The 21,802-nt window shown below is 39.0% G+C and overlaps 1 protein-coding gene across 3 annotated transcripts; it reads left to right on the top strand.

The window, feature by feature from the left end:
• The first annotated feature begins 7,094 nt into the window (after positions 1–7,094).
• Positions 7,095–21,740, top strand: LOC115031534 (5E5 antigen-like). 3 transcript variants are annotated; one of them, XR_003837184.1, is made up of 5 exons: positions 7,106–7,676; positions 9,804–9,869; positions 10,379–10,461; positions 16,180–16,235; positions 21,270–21,740. XR_003837184.1 is itself a non-coding variant. In XM_029479749.1 (4 exons), the coding sequence occupies exons 1-2, from the start codon at positions 7,106–7,108 to the stop codon at positions 9,824–9,826; spliced, it is 594 nt and encodes a 197-aa protein (XP_029335609.1). In that variant the 5' UTR covers positions 7,095–7,105; the 3' UTR covers positions 9,827–9,869; positions 10,379–10,461; positions 21,270–21,740. The 3 variants fall into 3 exon arrangements, 1 of the variants encoding a protein (XP_029335609.1); XR_003837185.1 differs by lacking the exon at positions 7,106–7,676 and adding an exon at positions 7,690–7,939; XM_029479749.1 differs by lacking the exon at positions 16,180–16,235 and having other exon boundaries at positions 7,095–7,676.
• Positions 21,741–21,802: the final 62 nt, after the last annotated feature.

Raw genomic sequence — 21,802 nt, 5'->3', positions numbered from 1 at the left:
CCTCTCTGCCTCTCTGCCTCCTCTCTGCCTCTCTGCCTCCTCTCTGCCTCTCTGCCTCCTCTCTGCCTCTCTGCCTCCTCTCTGCCTCTCTGCCTGCCTCTCTCTCTGCCTCTTTGCCTCTCTGCCTCTGCCTCTTCCTCCTGAGTGCAGAGATCAAAGGAGTGTGCCACTATGGTTGGCTGCTATGGCCACAAGGACACCATGGCTTCTACCTTTGACTATTGTGTTCTTTTGTACTCTTCATCTGGGAGAAGCTTGTTTGTATCTGTTCACATTCAAACAGAAATGGACAGCCCATGTAAGTGAGAAACCAAGGTCTCATGCCAATAGCCCCTGAGCATGAGCCATCTTGGGAGCAGGTCTTCTAGTCTCAGTCAACCTTCAGATGATGGCAGCCCTGAGGACATTTTTGAGAGCAAACTCATAAGGGGCCCTGTACCAGAGTCACAGCACCAAGGTGTTCCTGAACTTCTGAACGGGGGACCATATGTGAGATAATGCATATAAATGATCACCTTTGGCAATGCATATTGATTGAGGTTGCTTTTCACACAAAATAGTGGGTAACGTGTCAGTGGGGTTTTCATTTGCAATGGAAACAGTGCATATTAGCACACATTTTCTGTTCTTTCACAAAAGACTCTGGGAAGGGAGGCAGTTTTGACATCCTTAGCTGGGATGTTTCCTGTAACCCTTAGCCTTTATTTCCATGATATTCTTTCCCTCTTGGTCCCTCAGGCCATTGTCACTTTGAGTCCTCACTGGAACTCTGACACTCACTTTAACTGTGACAGCCACCTTCTTTGAATGAATATGGTGGGAACAGAACATCAGGCAGAGAGTCACCTTGGGCACAATTAAGGGTGTTGGGGTGTTGCTTCTCTGGCTGTCCTATCTCACAGGGATTCTCTTCCTTAAATACTAGAATTCAATCAGCTTGGTTTTACCTTAGGTCCTTTGTAACAGTTTCAATTGGTTGGATTTATTTTTCTCTGGTCTTGTGAATCAAACTTCTAGTACTCTAGGTCTAGAGTTCACTTTCAATTGCTGTGATAAAACACCATGACCAAAGCAACTTGGTCTCTCCCAAGGGTTTATTTAGTTTACATCACTGAGGGCAGCCAGGGTAACAACTCAGGGCAGGAACCCGGAGGAAGGAATTGAAGCAGAGCCCGTGGAGGACTGCCACTTACTGCCATGCTCTCCATGACTTACTAAGCTCCATTCCTTTTACAACCCAGGGCCACTTGCCCAGGAGTGACACTGCCCACGGTGGACTAGGTCCTTCTACATCAATCATTAATCAAGAAAATGTCCCACAGACTTGCCTACAAAGCCAACCTGATAGAGGCACCTTGTTAATTAGTGATTCCTTTTCCTAAAAGACCTGAGTTTGTCTCAAGTTGACAAAAAGAAAGGAAGAAAGAAAGAAAGAAAGAAAGAAAAAAAAAAGAAAGAAAAAGAATTTAAAAAGAAGAAAGAAAGAAAAACAGCATACTAAACTAAGCTCTACTGCTTAGCCATAACTACATCCCAGCTTTCTCTTGAATTCTCAATTGAAATCTATCATTTATCTAACTTAAATCATAACCACATCCACATCTGAAACAATCTTGCATACTGAGAAGTATATAAAGTACACTCACATCTGTGCATATATACATATGCTCACACGTGTAAAGAATATCAGCACAAAGTTCTACTGTACCTTACAAAATAAAGTATTTTACCTGTTCCCGCACCCTCCTGAGATTCCCTCTCTCCCAGCTTTCCGATTACTCACATCAGATCACCTGCTTCTCTCAGGTTTTAGTCAGCGCCCTTTTCCTGTTCTTAACTCTTAATTCTTTTTTTTTTTTTTTATAAATTTATTTATTTATTATATGTAAGTACACTGCAGCCGTCCTCAGACACACCAGAAGAGGGAGTCAGATGGTTGTGAGCCACCATGTGGTTGGCTGGGACCTGAACTCTGGACCTTCGGAAGAGCAGTCGGGTGCTCTTACCCACTGAGCCATCTCACCAGCCCCAACTCTTAATTCTTAATAGCAAGTACAGATCTGGGTGTAATGTTGTCCCATGGTCACATATAGGTAGAGGATCCCAGAGATGCCAGCCTGAGACTCTCAGGGCTGCAGTCTGGTATTAGCTTCCTGAGAACTTACTGAAACCTCTCCTGGGCAGTGCAGCATAATTAGACCACTGGCAGGACAGGGACAGGACAGCGTTGGGAGAGGGGCAAGAATGTGCCCTAGGCTTTCTTTGCTGTTTTTATCTGTGTAACTTGTGGTGGACTACTGAAATGCCTCAGCAGATCCAGGAAATGTACAAGAGAGACGAGAAAATTTTGTTAAGGCATTATTCAAGAAAATTTGGATCAGGCTAGAATCCAGGGCAAATTCCTCAGGTTGAAAGGAAAGAGTGGGAAGGGGCGTCTAAGTAGTCCTGTTCCTTCGTTGGTGTGTGTCTTCTCTGAGATGCTGATCCAGTCCTCTCTCTACCCAGAGCACAGCTGACACCAGAAGTTCCCCTGCATTCACCCAGGGTTCTGCTTTCTTTTTACTGTAAGTCATTCTTCTGTCCTCAACTCCCTGTCTTTAGTGTGTGTGTGTGTGTGTGTGTGTGTGCGTGAGATCATGCACATGCCCCAGTTTGTGTATGGAGGTCAGAGAACAACTTGTAAGAGTCAGTTCTGTCCTTCTAAATTATGGGTTCTAGAGATTCAACTTGGGTTGACAGGAATTGGTGAGCAAGGGCCTTTGCCTACTAAGCCACATTGCTTGCCCACTTAATTCCTTCTCCCGCCCTCCCTCCTGCCCTCTCTTCCTTCCTTCTTTCCTTTCCTTTTTCTTTCTCTCTCTCTCTCTCTCTCTTTTTTTCTCTTTTTCTTTCTCTCTCTCTCTATGTCTCTCGCTGTCTGTCTCTGTCTCTCTCTGTCTCTCTCTCTCTCTCTCTCGACATTATTTAAAAATTATTTCCATGTCAATGCCGTGCTTGTTTTTTTTTTTTTTTTTTTTTGAGACAGGATTTCTCTGTGTAGCCCTGGCTGCTCTAGAACTGAGATCAGGCTGGCCTTGAACTCACAGAGATCTGCCTACTTTTGTCTCCTAAATGCAAGGATTAAAGGCATGTGCCACTACTGGCTAGCAATTCCCTGTGTTTTGATTTTTACCTCTGTGGTATCCATCACATGCCACCCTCTTGAGAAAACTGCATGGGAGAGTTTTTGAGATCATGCATTCAAATGTGTTCGCTCTACCTACCCATCTGCTGGTTGATTTAGCTAGGTTTAAAACTTGTAATGAAAATCTTTTTCCCTTAGCACTTTCCTTCTCTCTCTCTCTCTCTCTCTCTCTCTCTCTCTCTCTTTCTTTCTGTGCGGTAAAAGGTAAGTGCCTTTTCTGAAAAGAACGTTGTACAGGTCGGTTGGAAGAAGAACGCTGTTTGAGGTAAAACTGTCCAAGGTGTTTCTTGGCAAAAGCCAACACTTCATAGTTGATGTGTAGGGCTGTAATCAAACAGGCAGCAAAGGAAGCGAGCTGGGCAGCTTCTAGGTGGCAGAGCTGGGAGATTGGTATTCATGTGGGCACAGGTCTGGGCATTAAGTCAGATTGGATTGAACATCTCGAGTGCGCAAATCAGGAAAGGCACAAGACAGAAAATTCATGTGAGCCCAAACTGTCTGGAGCAGCCTTTGCAAGGATGCTGGGAGAGGCCCGGAAGACAGGAGCCTGGCACTCTGTCATCTGGCTTCCATTGCTGTTCAAACGTAGCTCAGTCGGAGGCAGGCTACTTAAAGTCCCGTGTCTCAGTTTCCTAATGAGGGGAACACACAAGGATTATAACAGTCTCTGTCTGGAGTCACGGGTGTGTTATGAATTGAGTTCATTCACGGGGGGGGGGGCTCTGCTGCCTCCTCGTGAGCTAATAAATCTGATGCTTTTCACTTTGGGGGGAGGGGTCGGAGGTGGTCTAGGGAAGCAGCTCAGTGGTAGAGCCCTTGCCTTCCCCGTGCAGGACCTCTGGCTTGGTCCCCAGCACCAGCAAGAAAAACAAGCAGGTAAATGAATAGGTAGAAATTAAATTCGTTAACATTTGTGTGTGTGTGTGTGTGTGTGTGTGTGCACTTGCAGGATTTTGTGATGTAGCCCAGGCTGGTGATCCTTCTTAGTCATGCGCTGGGATTGGGAGTGTTCACCACCACACCTGGTAGCCATTACTGTTCACCAGAGGGTCTATACAGGCCTTCCTGATGATTGATCTGGAAGGCAGGCTCTTAGATGATGTCTCAGGTAACAGTGGGAGGATCCAAGACATAGAAAAAGGGAGTAAATAAGAGCAGGGCAAGCACACATGGGGAAGGGGAGGACCCAGGGATCAGGTGGGGCTAGAGGAAAAAAAAAAAAAACTTGTTGGCATTCAACTCTAGATTCTAAGAAGATGTCTTTTCAAATTACATGAAGAAAACTTAAACATTTTTGAAGAATTGCATATTTAATGAGTATTTGGTTCATATAGTGAAATAGGTGACTATGAGACACATTGGCACCTGGGCCACTACCCAGTAGAAGAGAGAGCGTCACTATTGGTGGTACATGTTATGTGTGTTCTGGTGTGGGTGGCTTCCTTTTTCAAAATGGGCTCTTGTGTCAAGACTGGTCTTGAATTTGAATGTGATTGAGAATGCCTTTGGACGTCTCCCGTTTCTACTTCTGGATCGCTGGGATCATTATCGGTCTGCACACTGTTTCCTGAGCTGCTGGGGCTTGAAGTGAGTGAGAACCCAGGCCACTTGAGATAAGAATTCTGCCACCTGAGTGAGGTGTCTTCTACCATGTCTTTGCTTATTTTTTTTTATTTTTATTTTTAATTTTTGTTCTTTTCTTTTTTGGAAATAGCTGTCTTGTAGCCCAGGATGGTTTCAAACACACACGGCAATCTTTTTGCCTTCCTCAGTCTCCCAAGGGCTAGGACTAAGAGTATAAATGATGATGCCTGGAGAAAATTTAATTTGTATGAAAGCATTACATCTCAAAGTATATTGCCAGGAAGTATGTCTAGTACAAGACATGCAGAGAAGTCACCTGAGCTCTGTACAAAGTTTTATCTTATACCTAAGTAGCTTATGCAGCATTAACTTTAGTCACCTACTGGGTGTTTTGAGATAGGGCCTTGCTATGTTGCCCAGGGTGAACACGATCGTACTCATGGGCTTAAGTGGATACGCACATTTCAGCCTCTCACTCAAGAACATCTGCTGAGAATTTTTCTTTTCTTATTTTTCTTACCATCTATCTACCTACCTACCTGTCTATCAATAATCTCTATATCTCCTAGCTATCTTCTTCCTTTTAAAAATTTATAAAAGATTTCTCTTTTTATGTGTAGGAGTGCTTTTCCTGCATGTAGGCATAGTCCCTTGTGTGTGACTTTGGCGGTCAGATGAGGGCATGGGATCCCCTGGAACTGGAAATTACAGACAGTTCTGAGCTATGATGTAGGTGCTGGGAATTGACCCGAGGTCCTCTGGAAGAGCAGTCAGTTCTCTTCACTGCTGAGTCATCTCTTCACCTTTAGTATATGATTTTTATTCTCCAAATTCTATTTCTATTAATTTTCAACTTATCTGTACATGTGTCTATGTGGGTGTGTGTGCACGGGAGCGCAGGTGCTCTAGGAGGAAGGCATCACAGAGGTACCCCTGGATTCGGACTTACTGTTAGTTTCCAGTCACCTTATGTGGGTGCTGGAAACTGAGCTCAGGTCTCCGGGAAGAGAAGCAGTACACGAGATCTTAATCAATCACTGAATCATCTCTCCAGCCTCAGTGTAATTTTTTTTTTTAAGCAAGGGTTTGAAGGGTCAACCTGAGGTTCACCTGGAAAAGGTGCTTTGCTGACAAGCCTGATGTAGGAGAGAAGTGACCCCTATACTGTGTCCTTTCACCTCCTGTGTACAGTAAGTGCTGTGACACTTAATGTGTACAGACAGACAGACACATACACACACTCAAATTAACGTTAAAAAACATCAGGACAGCCAACACTATGTTAAAGAGACCTGATTCCACACCCCTCCAAAAGGGAACTAGAACGACTTTTGTGGTCCATGATCCAGTAATGTGATTTTTAACCCAGGGGTAAACTAAGTTTCAAGAGAATCTTAGAACTGTTCCTCTCATCTCAACAAGCAAGCCCCTTCTTAAAAGTGTTTTTCCCTCATGGAAACTAATCTCATATTTTCTTTCCCCCTAGCCCCTTGCCAAAAGAAACATTTCCACATTCCGCTTCTGTGAGAGAACAACTTCCTTAGATACTTGAGGACGGTTCAGAGATTCATTTGTATTTTGCCTAAACTTGTTTCCAGTCAGAAGTGGGAAGAAGAAATGGAAAAGAGTGGAGTTTTTGAGAGGAAATGAATTGAAGCTTGTTCTGTGTAATTCTCTGGGGGAAAGCTGGATAGACATGTTTAAACTACCACTTCAACAACGTTGCCCTAAAATGTGGGATCCAGCTAATCAGAATTAAGAGGCTGGTTTGTTAGGACCTCAGGACTGTTGAGTATGCTAATAGATTACCTCAAATAAGTGGTATATCAAGTCAGATATTAGGTTAGCGAATGTGCTGGTCATAACCTGCCTGTGGTTCCTTAGGGGTAAAAATCCTGAGGCTATGGCGCTTGCCCAAGAAGGAAGGACCTGCAGTTTTTGCTTATCTTGTCAATCATGTCGTTTTCGCTCTATCACTTCCTCTTCCTTTGAGGACGAAAAAAACCTCAAGTCAGAAACAGGAAAGGTTAGCTTTTAATGGCTCATCCGTACATACACAAACTAGCTTCGAGGGTCCGCACTGCGGAGCAGAAAGTTACGTCTCTCCTCGAAACCCAGAGTTTAATTATCTGCCAATCGCAGGTCAGGACTTCTCTCCTGAAACGCCCACGGGCGATGATTGGCATTAAATAAGCCCTATTGGTGCTGAGAACATGGAAGCGGTGGGTTCAGAACTGACCAATAGTATGCAGCAGTCTGAAGTTGGGGCGGGAGGAAGGTACGAACGAAGTGCGTGATGGCGCTCCGGGAAGCGAGGGCAGGAAGCTAGCCCAGCCAATGGCCGCCGCGGGCGGGTGTCGGAGCGCGTGCGCACTGGGGGTCCCGGAGCTGCAGGCGGGAGGTTGGGGGAGGGGAGCGAGCTGGAGCGCCGCGGAGCTCCAGCCGCCGCCGCAGCTCCCGCCGCAGCGAAGAGGCCATGTTGTGTGGTGTGTGGGGCGGGGGGAGGAGGAGGAGGGAGGAAAGCGAGCGAGGAGACGGGAGAGACACCACACACGGCACAAGATGGCCGGAGAGGCAGCAGCAAGCTCAGCTGTCAGGCGGCCTGCCGCGGCCCGTGGGCTCGCCGCTGCGCTGGGAGCGCTACCCCGGCGTCCTGGAGGGCTCTGGGAGAGCGGGGAGGCCGCGGCTGGGGCGAGGCGGCCGCGCGCGAATGTGGGAGCTCGCGGCCGGAGCGCCCGGGGAGGCCGGGCCCACGACGCCCGTGGCTCCGCTGCGGCAGCGGCGGTGCTGGTGGCGCGCGCGGCCGGGAGGCGGCTTCGCGCCGTGGGCGGGAGGCTGCGGCGGGCGACCGGTCCTGGACACGCGAGGAAGAGCGAGCCGATGGCGCCAGCGGCCGCGCTTCGACCCGGTGAGTAGCTCCCCTGCTCCCTTTATTGTCCTTTGTCCTTGGGAGGAAAAGCACGACGTCCTTGAGCGCGGGCGGGAGGGGCGGCGGGTGGCTGCCGGCTGGTTCTGCACACGCAGCCCCGGGCACTGCCGCGGAGGGCCGATGCCACCGGAGCACGGGGTCGGGCCACCGCGTTCCCGCTGCATACCCAGCCGGGCGCCGCGCTGCGGTCCAGCCTGCGGGGAGAGGGCGGCGGCCGCGCCGTGGAACCCCTGCTTGCTCTGGTGAGTTACTTTGATACTTAGCGTAAAATAACAACAATCCTCCGTTGATGGGCTTTTAAAAATCTTTTCCGGTGAGGTGGGAACCCATCTTTGGGGTCGGATCTAAAAGAACAATGGAACCTCTCACTTCGCTTAAACCAAAATAAAACTTGTCTTTTTCTCCCCTTCTCCCTGTTGGGTGTTGGCTTTTAACTCTTTCTAAGCTGCTTTTGAGAACGGCTGTTAGTGTTCTAGATGCAAAGGTACCTTTCAGCTTGTTAAACGTCCATGACGTTTGTTGTCTTTTAGAAAAGGCAAGTTACAGGAGTGCATCTAGTATTTCAAAAATGACGACGGCAACAAGGCAGCTTAAAGGAAGTAGATTTGATAATTATGGTGCAAGATGATGGCGTTTGATAAATACAGCTTATTTTTACCGAGAACTTTCGTTAAGATCATTTGACATCCTGATACTTGAACATAACCGTACTGTTTGATACTTTTTTAAATGAGTAGGTAAAGCCGTTATCAGTAACTTCTCACTTGAATGTTAAATCTAACTTGAGGCGGTTCCTACCCTTTACAAGTTAAAATTCATCTTGTTTAAAAGAAAATGTATACTATTAGAAACCTTGGCCGTAAAAGTTAAGAAATATTCTAAAAGCAGAGTTCTTCTTTAAGTTACTTAGTGTAAATCCTGAAGTAGGACTGCCATTGATAGGCGATGAAGAGGGGCCATATTTGTTGCATTTGTTGCACGTATAAAAGTCGAGATGTGCTTAAAAACGGAACAGTATTGAAACAACAGTTTTAAAAAATTTGTTTCTGCATACAAATTTAAAAATTATTTGAGGTAATTTAGGATCAGTCGTTGGAAGAATGGAGTGCTCAGACCTTTGTGTATTTTTGAATATATTTGTCTTCATTCTGCGGAGCTCTTGTGCTGTAAAGGTGAATAACTGCGTAAAGACAGTGTTGGGGAGACTTACGTAGCACATCTAAAATCAAAGGTGCAGGTTGATTGGACCTTTTCATCCGGTATTTACACTAGAAAACAATTGGAATACCTTTTATGGGGTAGTACATATTCTATCAGTTGCACATACCTTGATTTCTCAGAATTAAAGTACTAATTTTGTTTTTTCAAAAGAATGCTTTGGAATATTTTATCACTGAAAGTGGTTTTAAAGGATTGAGAATGTAGTTCAGAATCCTTTTTGAGTTATAAAACGTGAAAATAATTGTTAGCAGTTTAAGATCTATGCTCTTTCATGATAAATTTGGTAGGAGAAAGACAATATTCTGGACCCTGGTTTGGTATTGAATGAAGGTCATTAGATACCACAAGTTTTAGAGCTGCTTAAAAGACAATGCTAATACCCCATTTGGTGAGATCAAATAGCTTCTAGTTTAAAATTTACAGTAACCAGTGGCCATTTTAAGTTCACTAATTTCTCCTGGAGGAGTTGATTTTTAATACTCATAGATATAAGAGCTATTTGTAGATGCTAAAAAAATTTAAGATGGTGGCATTTTTTAAAAACATTGTCAATGTTTCCTTTGTTTTTGTTTACCTGACTCAATGGGAAAAAGGAGAGCAAAGGGATAGTCATTTGCATTTTCTGTGTGTCTCTTCTTCGGATTCCAGTGTTTTAATCCCTAGTATGTGTCAGTACATTCCAAATGAGGAAAACAAAGACTGATAGACATAGACATTTGAGATAAGGAATAACTGTGGGCAGAAATGTCCAGGTTGTGTCACCCCACATTTTTACATGAATCTTGTCTTTGGAATATTTTTCTCATTTTATCACACTGAGTCTTTGGTCAAGAAAACTTTAAAAATCAAAACATTTAAATATTTTTTCTTATTTTCTTTCTAAAGGTAACTTACAAGATGATAATTAATGTGGTTGCCGATGATTCTGAATAAATACAGCTTTTATCTCAGGTAAGATTGGTAAATTTATTGGTTTAACATAAAATTAACTTTAGACTTTTGTTTTGCCTTTTTGGTGATATATTTCAAACATTCAGTTAGTATTTATGATTTTAAAAAGTGATTATGAATGAATACATGAAATTAAAAAAGCGTTTAAAAGCCTCTTTGGATGAGTAAGTGGTTAAAGGAATATTCATATGGCCATTGTAATGTACCTTTGAATAGTATAAATGCTGCAGGTCTTTAAGGCTTTGTTTAATTTTGGTAAGAAGGTTTTAGAGCCAGGCATGGACCAAAATGGTACCCCCCCCTCCCCGCTTTAATATCAAATTATTTTTACATTTGAAATACTTGAGACTTAATAGGACATTTAAATTTTTTTGCCATTTAGACTAATAGATTTTAGGGAGCAATATGTCAAAAGTTAGTTTCTGTTCTGTATAAAGTTTTAAAACATTCTATTTGTTACTGATTTCTTCAGTAAGTTGTTTAGAATGTTGTTTTGTTTTCTCCAAAAGGTGTGCCATTTTGAAGACTGAGACCATAGAGTTTTAAGAATAAAGGAGAGAGCCCTTGGGAAATTCTGTATTATATATAGCAAGTAAGTTTTTTTAATTGTTATATTTGAATATTTGCCAACATTTGGGTAGGAATATATCATTAAAGCTGTTGGTCCGTGTATATATAAAAAAAGATGAGAAAATACCCAAATAGTTTTACCTTAAACCAAAGTCCTTTTGTCTTAACTATTAAAACAATTGATAGCTATAACATATATCAATGCATACAACTATATCCAGTAGCAAGACAGTTTATCTTCCCAATAAAATGATACTTGCTTTTCCCTGAGGGTTAAATCTGCAGTGTTAAATTAGTGTTGTCTTTAGATATAGTCTGAAAGATATATTGTTTAGTTCCCTTTCCACCCCGTCATAAAACAGTGTCCTGAAAAGTTATAATTATTAGTCCCTTGCTTCTTGAACTATATTTCAAGAACTAAAAACAAACTTTGATGTCTTTATAATTAATTATATAGTTAAAATACTCATTTTTAGTAGTTCTTTAAACAACTACACAAATAAATAGATTCCATGAAACTAAATGTACTGCTCTTAGAGGCTTCTTTCAGTGTCTTGGTGTTTCTGAACCTAATAGAGAAATAGTTTTTTGGGTTCAGCATACCATGAAATGATTATCTTAATAGGTGAATATTGGGGTGAATGCAGAAAATGTGACTCCTCATATATGAAAAGAAATAAATTGCCCATATAAGCTTGAATCCAGAAGTAATATTCAATTATTGTTTGTAAGTGATTGGCCACAGAAAATATGAAATTATAAGTGATGCCTTGGGAAATAAAAAAATAACCAAGTGAATAGTTAATTAAAATGAGAGAGTATATTTACTTATATCTTGGGAATATATGGAAAATCAACTTGTGTTTACCTACTTTTGGGTCAAATAGGTAATAAGGGGAATAGACTAATTTTACTGCCTTTGTGTTAGCTTAGTGAAGTTTTTTTTTGCAGTTTAGGTTTGTGTTTGTTGAATAAAAAAGAAAATGATGCACTTTTAAACTCTAATCTTTCAAAGATAGAATATATACAAAAGGATCTTTAATCCTATATTCCTATAACATGTGCTAAGATTAGGGTTTCCTTTCTGCAGCTGAATAGTGTGTAGTTGCCATTTGTTGAACAGTTATAAAAATTGAGCATGAGCTGTTTCCTATGATGCTATCAGAACTTACATATAAATTGGCAATATGCTTTATCTGAGGTTTTATTTGGACAGAAAAGTAAACAGCTGGAGGTTAGAAATATTAAATAATTTTAATTTTTTAATTTAATAAGAGATGTAGTAACTGCTAAATTTCTAGTCTTTTAGAGGCAGTTTTTATAAACAGATAAATGTTTATAGAGTAAATTGTTTTTTGAAAAATAACATATATCTTTATGATAGTGCTATATTCAGTGTGAATAGTTATTATTTGGTTAATGGAAAGGTTTACTGTCATGAGGTTAGTCATCAGATACTACCTTACATGCATAGTATTATGTGGCCTACAATGGTATATGCTTTATTATATATGATCAAGGTAAGTTTTTGTCACGTATTTTCTATTTATGGATTAAAGTAACGAATACTTAAATATTTGGCTTTATCTTAGCATTTTGGACAATTTCTTTAATTCTTAAAAATCTCCTTATTCTAGTTGTGTTTATGTTGGAATATATTTAATGTTTTTATAGCTTTAAAAAATTAACATGACCAAAGATGTTGCAGCTAGTCACCAGTCTTTTTGGATCATAACGTGACATAGATTTTAGCATATGAAATAGGTAATTATAATGTAAATTTTCTTTAACTTTCAGTTTCTGACCATAGTTTCTTGACTACTTAAAAATTTAGGCTGTCTTTAAGTTAATTTATGTTTTTTTCTCTGACATTTGTATTGTTAGATCAGGTGTATGTGATGACTAAGCAGTCACGGGCGCTGCCTATAATGTAATGTAAATGCTTTCACTGCTTTAAAGATGATAAGTGTAAAGATTTGTAGTCCGTATACCTGATATACTTTATTTCTTTTAATAGACATAATTATTTTAATTAAATATATTTTTGCATTTCACAGATAAATAACATCATTTCATGAAGTTCTAGGTGGGATGTGATGTTATTTTCAAATTGGCTATTCTTGATGTAATCAACTTTTAAAAATTTTTTTTAAACTTGTTTCTGCATTTTTTATTCTTTTGTAGTATTGGAGATTGAACTCAGCCTTTGCACATGGTAGAAAAATACTGTCACTGTCATCTCAGCCTTGCTTTCCATCCTAAAAAATTACATTTATGTACTTGTGTGAAAATAAATGGAGTTCAGGGCCAGCCTTTAGGACTTGTCCTGCCCCAACCCATGGGTTATCAGGATTGGCATTAAAGCAGTGTTGGTAGCATACTTTTGACTTTTTAAAACAGGATTTTACTATGTAGCATAGACTGGGCTTCAATTTAAGGTAGTAATTCTGCATTATCCTCAAAAAGTGCTGAGATTACAGATGCCAGCCATCATGTCTGTTACCCTAAATTTAAGAATATTAGGAATTTTTTTAAGATAGGTGACCTGGTTTTTACAAACTGTGTTTCTGATGTTAGGATTTATACATTATCTAATGATACTCCCTAGGACTGTGCTTCATGGAACATTTTTTACCTTAAACTTTAATTTCCTTTGTTTGTATGTGTGTGTGCTTGCAAATTCAAATTTGAAGGTCAGAGAAGTTGACTAGGAATCTTGTCACCTTGTGGATTGTTTTAGGAGTAGACTCAGGTTTTCAGGTATGTTGGGAAGTCCCTTTACGTACTGCACAGTCTCACAGGCCCCATTTTAATAATTTGAAGTTGAAGCCAGGCGTGGTGGCGCACTCCTTTAATCCCAGCACTTGGGAGGCAGAGGCAGGCGGATTTCTGAGTTGGAGGCCAGCCTGGTCTACAGAGTGAGGTCCAGGACAGCCAGGGCTACACAGAGAAACCCTGTCTCGAAAAACCAAAAAAAAAAAAAATTAAAGTTGTATTTCTAAACATGAATGAAATAATTGTTTTTAAGATTTAAAAATTTTACGGGAATGAGTATTCTGCCTACATGTATGTATTTGCACTAACATGTGAGCCTAGTGCATTCAGAGTTCAGGAGAGGAGGTTGGATTCTTTGGAACTGGAGTTAAGGAAAGATGGTTGTGAGCCACCATTGGGTACTGAGAACCACACCCTTATCCTCTGCAAGGGTGTAAGTACTTTAACCACTGAGTCATCTCTTCAGCCCCGAGAATTAAGTAGTTAACGTGTACCAGTAATCATAATCCTTTCGATTCAGATTATCAAGGTGGTTTTAAAATAGAATCTTTGTGGGTTTTTCTTTTTTTTTTTTCCTCCTTTTTCTTTTTAGAGATAGTGTCCTTGGTCCTGAGTTGTGGAATTATAGCTGTCAACCATCTTGCCTACCTTAATGATTTATTTTAAAGAAATTCTCTGTAAGAAATGTCTGTTTATCTGGGACTGCTCAGGCTGCACAAGGATGACCATGAAAAGCTTGTCTACACCTCAGAAATGCTTGGATTAACATAGTTACACTCTTATTTATGCCTTGCAGATGACTATCACTAACCTATCTTTGTAAACATTTTCTTATTCAGTACCGTTAAATTTTAATCTTAGAGTTTAAAAGTTTAAGGGATTTAAGAACCAACAAAAGTTCTTGACTTTTACTGCCAAAGAGCCAGCATCATATGCTTATTTATATTCCCTCAAGTTTATTTTTACATCACAAAATACATGTTATATATATGAGATGGGCAGGAGTTTGAGGAAAATCCAACTTCGTCTACTTAAACTGAACTAAGTGGGCTCTCGTGCTTTAGGAAAGGAGGACCTGTGGTAGATGTCACCAATGTCATTAATGTCATTGTGATACATGGTGAGATCAAAAGACCTTTTGGTAGTTTTAGAACCTACATTTTTTGGACTGGTAGGGTGACTGAGTCATAGTTACATTATCAAACCACTGTGAGGGGGTTTCTCTTAGAGAATTCCTTTTACCAAGATTTCTTAAACATTTTCTACTCTTAAATGATTCAGTTTCTTTAATTTTGAATCAAGGACCTCATAGATACTGAGGAAACACCCAGTCATAGACTGGTGTCCTTCCCCTAAGTCAGTTTAGTTTCCTTGTGTGCTTAACAAAATCTTCCTATTAAGGTCAGATTACACTTAACCTTAAAAATTTCAGGGTTTAAAAATTTTAAGATCATTGCTTTCCATTGTTTCTTATTAGGAAGATATTTTAGAACCTACTTTAATGGTAATTTTTAAACAGATCTTGCTATATTTCTTGTTTATGATTTACAAAAATAAATTTAGATTTGATACATAAACAGGAAATTGCTTTATACTTGCAAACAATTCTTTTTTTTTTAATTAGTTATTTATTTCATTTACATTTCCTAGCAAACAATTCTTAAGAAGTTAATTTGATGTCTTAAAATCTTAAACTTTAAGTTTTTAACCTTTTCCTTCACATGGTCTCATGTAGGTAACCCAAGCTGATTTTGAACTCTCACACTTTTGGATGCTGGGATGAAATTTTCAAAATGGTTTTATTTTGCTGCTGTTGTTTTAGATTCAGGGCCTCACATATGCTAAGTGTTACAGACCACCTAATTATACCACCTAGCTTTATTTCCCTCCGGAGAGAAGGTCTGTCTCTGTAGCCCTGGCTGTCCTGGGATTCACTCCTTAGACCAGGCTAGCCTCAAAATCAGAGAACTATCTGCCTCTGCCTCCTGGGATCTGGGATGAAAGGTGTCCACCACCATAGCCCTTTCCTATTTTGCAATTATTGTAATTATACAAAACCAAGCTAAATGGAAAACTCATCCTTGTCTCAGAAAGTACTTGAAATGGGAAGCATTTCTCATTTACTTTTGAGGAACTTAAGTCAGAAATTAGGGAAAACTCCTGAAATTGCATAGATAAGTGTATATTATTATTAGTGTTAGTGTTGGAGCAATGGCTCTCAGCATTTAAGATCCTTTATATTGGAAGGGCCTAGTGTGGTTCTTGGCATTAATACTGCTGTAACTCTAGCTCCAGAATAGCCAGTGCCGTCTTCTGAACTTGTGCACACCGCGCGTGCACGCGCACGCGCGCACACACACACACACACACACACACAGAGTAGTAAAAAGAAATCTTAAAGCCGGGCGTGGTGGTGCACGTCTTTAATCCCAGCACTCAGGAGGCAGAGGCAGGCCGATTTTTGAGTTCAAGGCCAGCCTGGTCTACAGCGTGAGTTCCAGGACAGCCAGGGCTACACAGAGAAACCCTGTCTCGAAAAACCAAAAAAAAAAAAAAATTGATTATATATGGGATTATACTATGTTGCTGTTAGCATATGATAGATAGTGAGTATAGTAGTAATAGGGAGAAGGATCTTGCAGATGGGTAGCAAAGGGTTTTAGAAGGCGTAGAAATGTATCAGATGGGAGACCAGTGTATGGATTAATGATGTGGTGTTAACTTGTGTTTTCTATATTTTCAACATCGCATAGCCAGTCAAATTAAGGCAGGAGCTCAGTTATTACTCATGGAATTCTTGGGGAATGATATCTAGACTTTTAATTTTAGTAACTTGTTCTATTGGCAAAAATTTAAGGTCTTGTCACAATTTTTCCTGTTTTTTGCTTGGAGTAGTTTGGAAGGTATTGAAGTTGTACTGCAAGTCATAGGAGTTAATACAAACAATCTATTCTGGTTTTTGCAGAAATGTGAATCCTCAGATGGAATGAAAGGCCTGTACCATAGACATCTAAGCATTTAGTAAGTCTTTTACTTGTTGGGTTTATTTTTTAATTTTATGTTTAACTATTAATTTTAAGTTACTGACTTGGAGTTGTAAGCGCATACCTTTATCAAACCTGTATACAGTGTTTTAAGAGTAGACAATTTTAACATGATTATTCATAATAATAATTAAATGTGAAGTTGATTTTATTTAAGACAGTTTCAAACACTATACTTGAAGGCATTGAAATTCTTTTTATTTATTTATTACGTATTTTCCTCAATTACATTTCCAATGCTATCCCAAAAGTGTCATCCCCCCCCCTCCCCCCCCCCTGTCTTGAAATTCTTAATGTAGATCAGGCTGGCTTTGAACTTAAGAGATTTACCTGCCTCTGCCTCCTGAGATCTTGGATTAAAGACAGTGGCACTATGTCCAGCCTAGATATGTAAAGTTTATTAATCACATGTTACCTTTCTCCCTTTATTTAGATATTGAAACATATTTACCCACCTATGCACCCACCCATTCACCCTTCTATTTGAGACAGGGTCTAACCATGGGCCAACCAAGAACTCAATTATGTAGATCGGGCCAGCCTGGAATTCAGAGATTTACCTACCTGGCTCTGGTTTCTTGAGTGCTGAGATTAAAGGCATATGTCTACCACAAATGGGGTCAGAAAATAAAAGACCAAAACCTCCCATTTGGACTTGTTTCTCGTTGTGGCGCATTTACCTGTATTGTTTAGATTCTGTTGTGCTTTTTGTCATTGCAGTTTCAGAGTTGAGAGTACTTGTACTGAAGTGGACACATAGCTTAGAACAGTCACTGAAAACAGGCCATGGTCTTAGGGTCTGAACTTGCTACTTTGGTTCTTTCTAGATAATAGAAATTAAGTTTAGTTAATTTCTAATTGTAATTAGTTCTGATAAATTAACTGAACTTAAAACTTCAAGACTGAAAGTTTAGCCTTATTGACTTAGAAATTGCTCTTTGAAAGATATTACCACCTCTGTGAAATAGTTTTGTTTTGTTTTGTTTTTAAATTCCAAACTAGACAAGTAGTGGGAAAGAGTAAAATGTGAAGGTTGTTATAAATCATTTTGGGTGAATTGCCAAAAGGATTTATTTGTTCATTGGCAACAAACTTAAGATAATTGTCTACTAGCTGCTTCATAGCAATAAAAACATTTGGGAATCCAGATTCTGCATGATTCCCCTCACCCCTTTCCAGTTAATGCTACGTGAGACTGCACTGGCTGGCTGTTAATGGCCTACAAAACAAGGTTTGTGTTTTTCCTGAGGGAGAGCGAGGGAGGAGACCCCAAATTTGTCTAATGCAGGTGTCTAGTTTCCTGTGTGATTACAGTTAAGACCATAGATGCCTGGCACTAGCTACTCAGTAAATATTTGTTGGTTTGTTGTGTTAATGTAGCTTTTATTAAACATTATTAAATAGTGCTTTGAGTATAATGAAAGGCAAAATAAAATTATTAAAATATAAATGTTATTAATGTAAAATATTATAGCTGTGTTTGAAAGCTAAACTTGGTCATAATAAAAATTAGAAGTAATCAATGTACCTCCCCTAACTTGGTCTTTTAAACTTGGTTTGTGATTAGATTAGACTGTAAACTCATAGAAAAGTTTACTTTTATCAGTAATTGACCTTATCCCTTCATTGATGAACATTAATTAGCTAGTCTTTCTGTAATAATTTTACTGTTACTTTAAGGTCCAGACTTGTTAATATAGTCTGTTGAGCATTCAATCTATTTTAGCATTAGACCAAATAGGTGTCAGGGTTTCTTTCATAATGTATTAAAATTTCAAGACAAAGCAAAAGACAGAACTAAGTCATAAGTGTTAAATATATAATTACATGACAGAAAGGATGGTATTTTTGTACTAACTGAACATTTTATGTTAATCTTTAGTTGTAAAACAAGCACTTAAGTTCTGAAAAATACAATTTCATTAATAGTAGTACCCTTAGAGCCATTTATTTAAAAAAATTAGGAATCATTAATAATTTCTTTTTAACTTTCTTTGTTCCCTGTATTTTTCTTTGCTGTTAAAACTGGTAAAGATAAGCTGTACGTGGTGGCACATACCTGTAATTAATTGTAGCTCTTGGGTGGGCAGGAAGCAGATGTTCAAGGCCATCCTTAGTCCCTGACTGAGATGTAAAGCCGGTTGAGATAGAGGGAAAGCAGTGTTTTATCCCGAGAGCCTGCTTATACTCCTCAAGAGTCAGTGGCCTGCGCTTTAGTTAATAATGTCTAACCTATGAAGATAGTCATAACCAATTTTCTGTTCCTAGGTTATGAATGAGTCTAGTGACTGGATTTCCAGAGATAATTTATTAACTATCTTGGTGACATAAAAACTAAGATTTGAACAGAAAGTTGTTCTTAGAATAAATATATATACTTAGAAGTACAAACTAGAAAATTACAAAATAGCATTCTAACCATACTAAGTTTGAATCTTAATCAGGAGACAGGCTCTTGGTCTGTCTGAGTAAGCAGAGAATCCCAGAGCACAGGAATGCCTGTGCAGTGTGTGTGTGTGCGTTCACACGTTAATATAGAAAGAGATGTACTTATCTATATCCATTCCTATTGAACATTCCCCCCTCCCCCAATATAACAGTAAAGGCAAAACTATTCTTAAATAAGTGGCTCCATGCCCCTGTGTTGACAGTGTCGTTGAGATACTGTCGCTGTTGGGATAGAAAGTGCTTGGATCACTGTGATGCAGGGGAATCCTTTGCTCTTCATCTTCAGTTGTGTGCCAGCTCATCTAACCTTCAGTAGTGTCACAAGAGGTAGTCATTGGGCTCTTTGTTGGTATCCACTGAGGAGCTGTGCATTTTGTTAACATTTGCATGTTTCAAGTGCTCATGTTTGATTCCTTTTCTTCAAGTAAAATTTATACTTGTAAATACAGTTTTTGTTGTATTTGAAATTTCATGAGTGCAAATGACTTACTTCCTAGTAATTTTTAAAAGATCTTTTTATTAGCTTTCATACTTATGAAATATATTTGCTTTTAACAACATTCTTACTTTTGGCTTTGGGTCTTAGGCTTTGCATGAGTGCATTTTGATCATTGATTTATAATGTAAAAGTTGTCTGTTTTCTCTCATAGTTTTAAATTACATCACTTGATGACATGACTGCTATGGGAGTGCAGATTTTGAGTAGGTTTCTAATGATAATATCATTAGTTTTGTTATTTATGAGACTGTATCCTACTCCAGCTTTAAACAATCCTCTTGCTTCAACTTCTCCCGAGTGCTGGGATCTCATGTGGAAGCCACCATATCTGGCCTTTTCACTTTTCTTTCCTTTTTTTTTTTTTGAGGTTAGTCCCACCTAGCCAAGAGTGACCTTGAATGTTTGGTCCTTCATCTCCCAGATTCTGAGATTACAGACAAGGGCTGCCACCATGCCCAGTTTTATGTGGTTCTGGGGTTCAAGCCCAGAAGTTTATGCACGCTATGAGTATACTACTCTTCCTTCTGAAAGATACTATGCTTTTCTCATCCCCCTCCTTTAAAAAATTGGTTTAGAAGTAAATTGCATAGCCATTACTTAATTTTAAGGAAAGAACAAGGCAAATGGTATTGATACAGACATACAAGGAGTTATATTTCATTTTGTAGGATTTGAGAAATTTCCAAAATCTACTAGAGAATATCTTGATGTATGGATTCTTAACTGATGCTGTGACACTCCTTACTCCTTTAAAGAATTGTTTTTTAATAGGAGGCACCACTGTCTTTTGATTATCTTTTTTTTTTTTTAGGTATTGTTTTACAATGTGTGTATTAAAGAACACACCCTAATTTTAGTTAGGAAGACAGAAAATTAGTCTAGAAGTAACATATTTTCATATTGTTTTATTACTGTAATCACTGACTGTAGCTCTACAAGTTGAGTTGGAAAGTTGTAGAACGTATATGGAAGACCAGAAATTAAAATTAAAATGTCTTTGTCAGCTCAGGAGATGGCTCAGCATTTAAGCTCTTGCTTGAGAATTTGTGTCCCCCAAAATGCAAGTAAATGCCCGGATACCACCTGCCTGTAATTCCAGGTGGAGATGGGTCCCAGAGGAAACTGGTTATCTAGACAAGCCAAACTGATGAGCTCTGGGTATGACCGAGGTGTCTTGCTTCAACAATTAACGGTTACGATGATTTTCATTCTCAGCAGCAGTATCATCCTCAGGTCTACACATATTCTTGCTCCACATACAAGTGCAACCCCACTACAAAGACAGGTACATACATGGACTCAACATAACATGAAAATTGTAAAAAATGTTTTTCAAGTTTTGTGTGAGTATGATCCTCCGGAGACAAGGAATAAAATCCCCTGGATTCTCATCTCTTCCTTCCTTCAGTCTAAACTGTTAATAGATTAATTTTTCCAGGAGGAACATAATGATGTTTTTGAAGTGAAATTTAGTTTATAATTTGAGAAGAGATAGCATTTTTGTGGCAAATTCCAAGTAAGCCAAGCTAAAATGTTTCTGATTTTATTTTATGTGACTTTACATTCACTCCACTCTCAGATATGAAGCTATAAAGGTGCTTCTAAGTAAAATTAATATCTATAAGACTGTTAAAGTATGCCATGTAGTTAGCTATTGCTTTTTTTAAAAATCTAAGATTATATAATTAGTTTTCTTTGAAAGAGCTTGGAAACTTTTTGCATTGAAATTGTCCACATGTGGTTGTAATTTAGTCTCCCACCTTCCTTGAATTTTTATATTTGGTTTTACTTTTCATATATGCACTATGATACTCATGTTAAGTTCTTAAAAATTTGACCTGTGGCTGTTACTATTTTCAATGGATACACATGTATCTGTGACAGGAGAACTTAAAATCTGTGAGTTCATTGATTCTGTCTTTGAGAGGTTGTTACAATAGTGCTGTTTCATTAAAGACTTGTGTATGGTAGAGGATATCTTCAAAGTGGATAGAATTTTCTGTTTGAACAAATAAGATGACTGTTACTCCAACAGAATTTTTTTTTTTCTAATTTTTTATGAAGCACCCCGCTTGAAGAGTTTGAAATGGACTTTACCACTGAGAAATCAAGATGGCAGCCCATTATGGGGAATTGAGGAAAATGGATTAATGCAAGAATGCTGTAATATTATACAACCAACACAGGATTCTTTTAATGTGGATTCCATGAAATGAATGATTCTTACCCAACACAAATGGACAGTGGACTTTACTTCCTAAAGACTTGTTACATGTCATGTACATTTTTGACATCTGGAGAAGACTACAATTCTACAAATGGTAGTTTGTATTCCTGGAATTTCTTGCAGTTTGATCTGAAGTGACCTTATGGAATGTTAACTTTAATAAAATCTCTAAAACTTAAAAATTTTTGGGCCTTTTATAAATTTTTTCAGTGGACGTTTTCATTAAATGTTCATTTTACCTTGATAACATTTTGACCTTCATAGTTGCTTTTCATTGAAGTATACTAAATAAAGCTGGTAAAATGGAATGGTTTTGTTTGTTTGGGATTTATGTGTATTAGAAAACCTGGATTTTTCCTGTGATTAAGTG

This window comes from Mus caroli, chromosome 7 (assembly GCF_900094665.2).
Source record: "Mus caroli chromosome 7, CAROLI_EIJ_v1.1, whole genome shotgun sequence".
Lineage (NCBI taxonomy): Eukaryota > Metazoa > Chordata > Mammalia > Rodentia > Muridae > Mus > Mus caroli.
The sequence above is the reverse complement of the archived record's forward strand: the minus strand, read 5'-3'. Positions and strand labels throughout refer to the sequence as shown.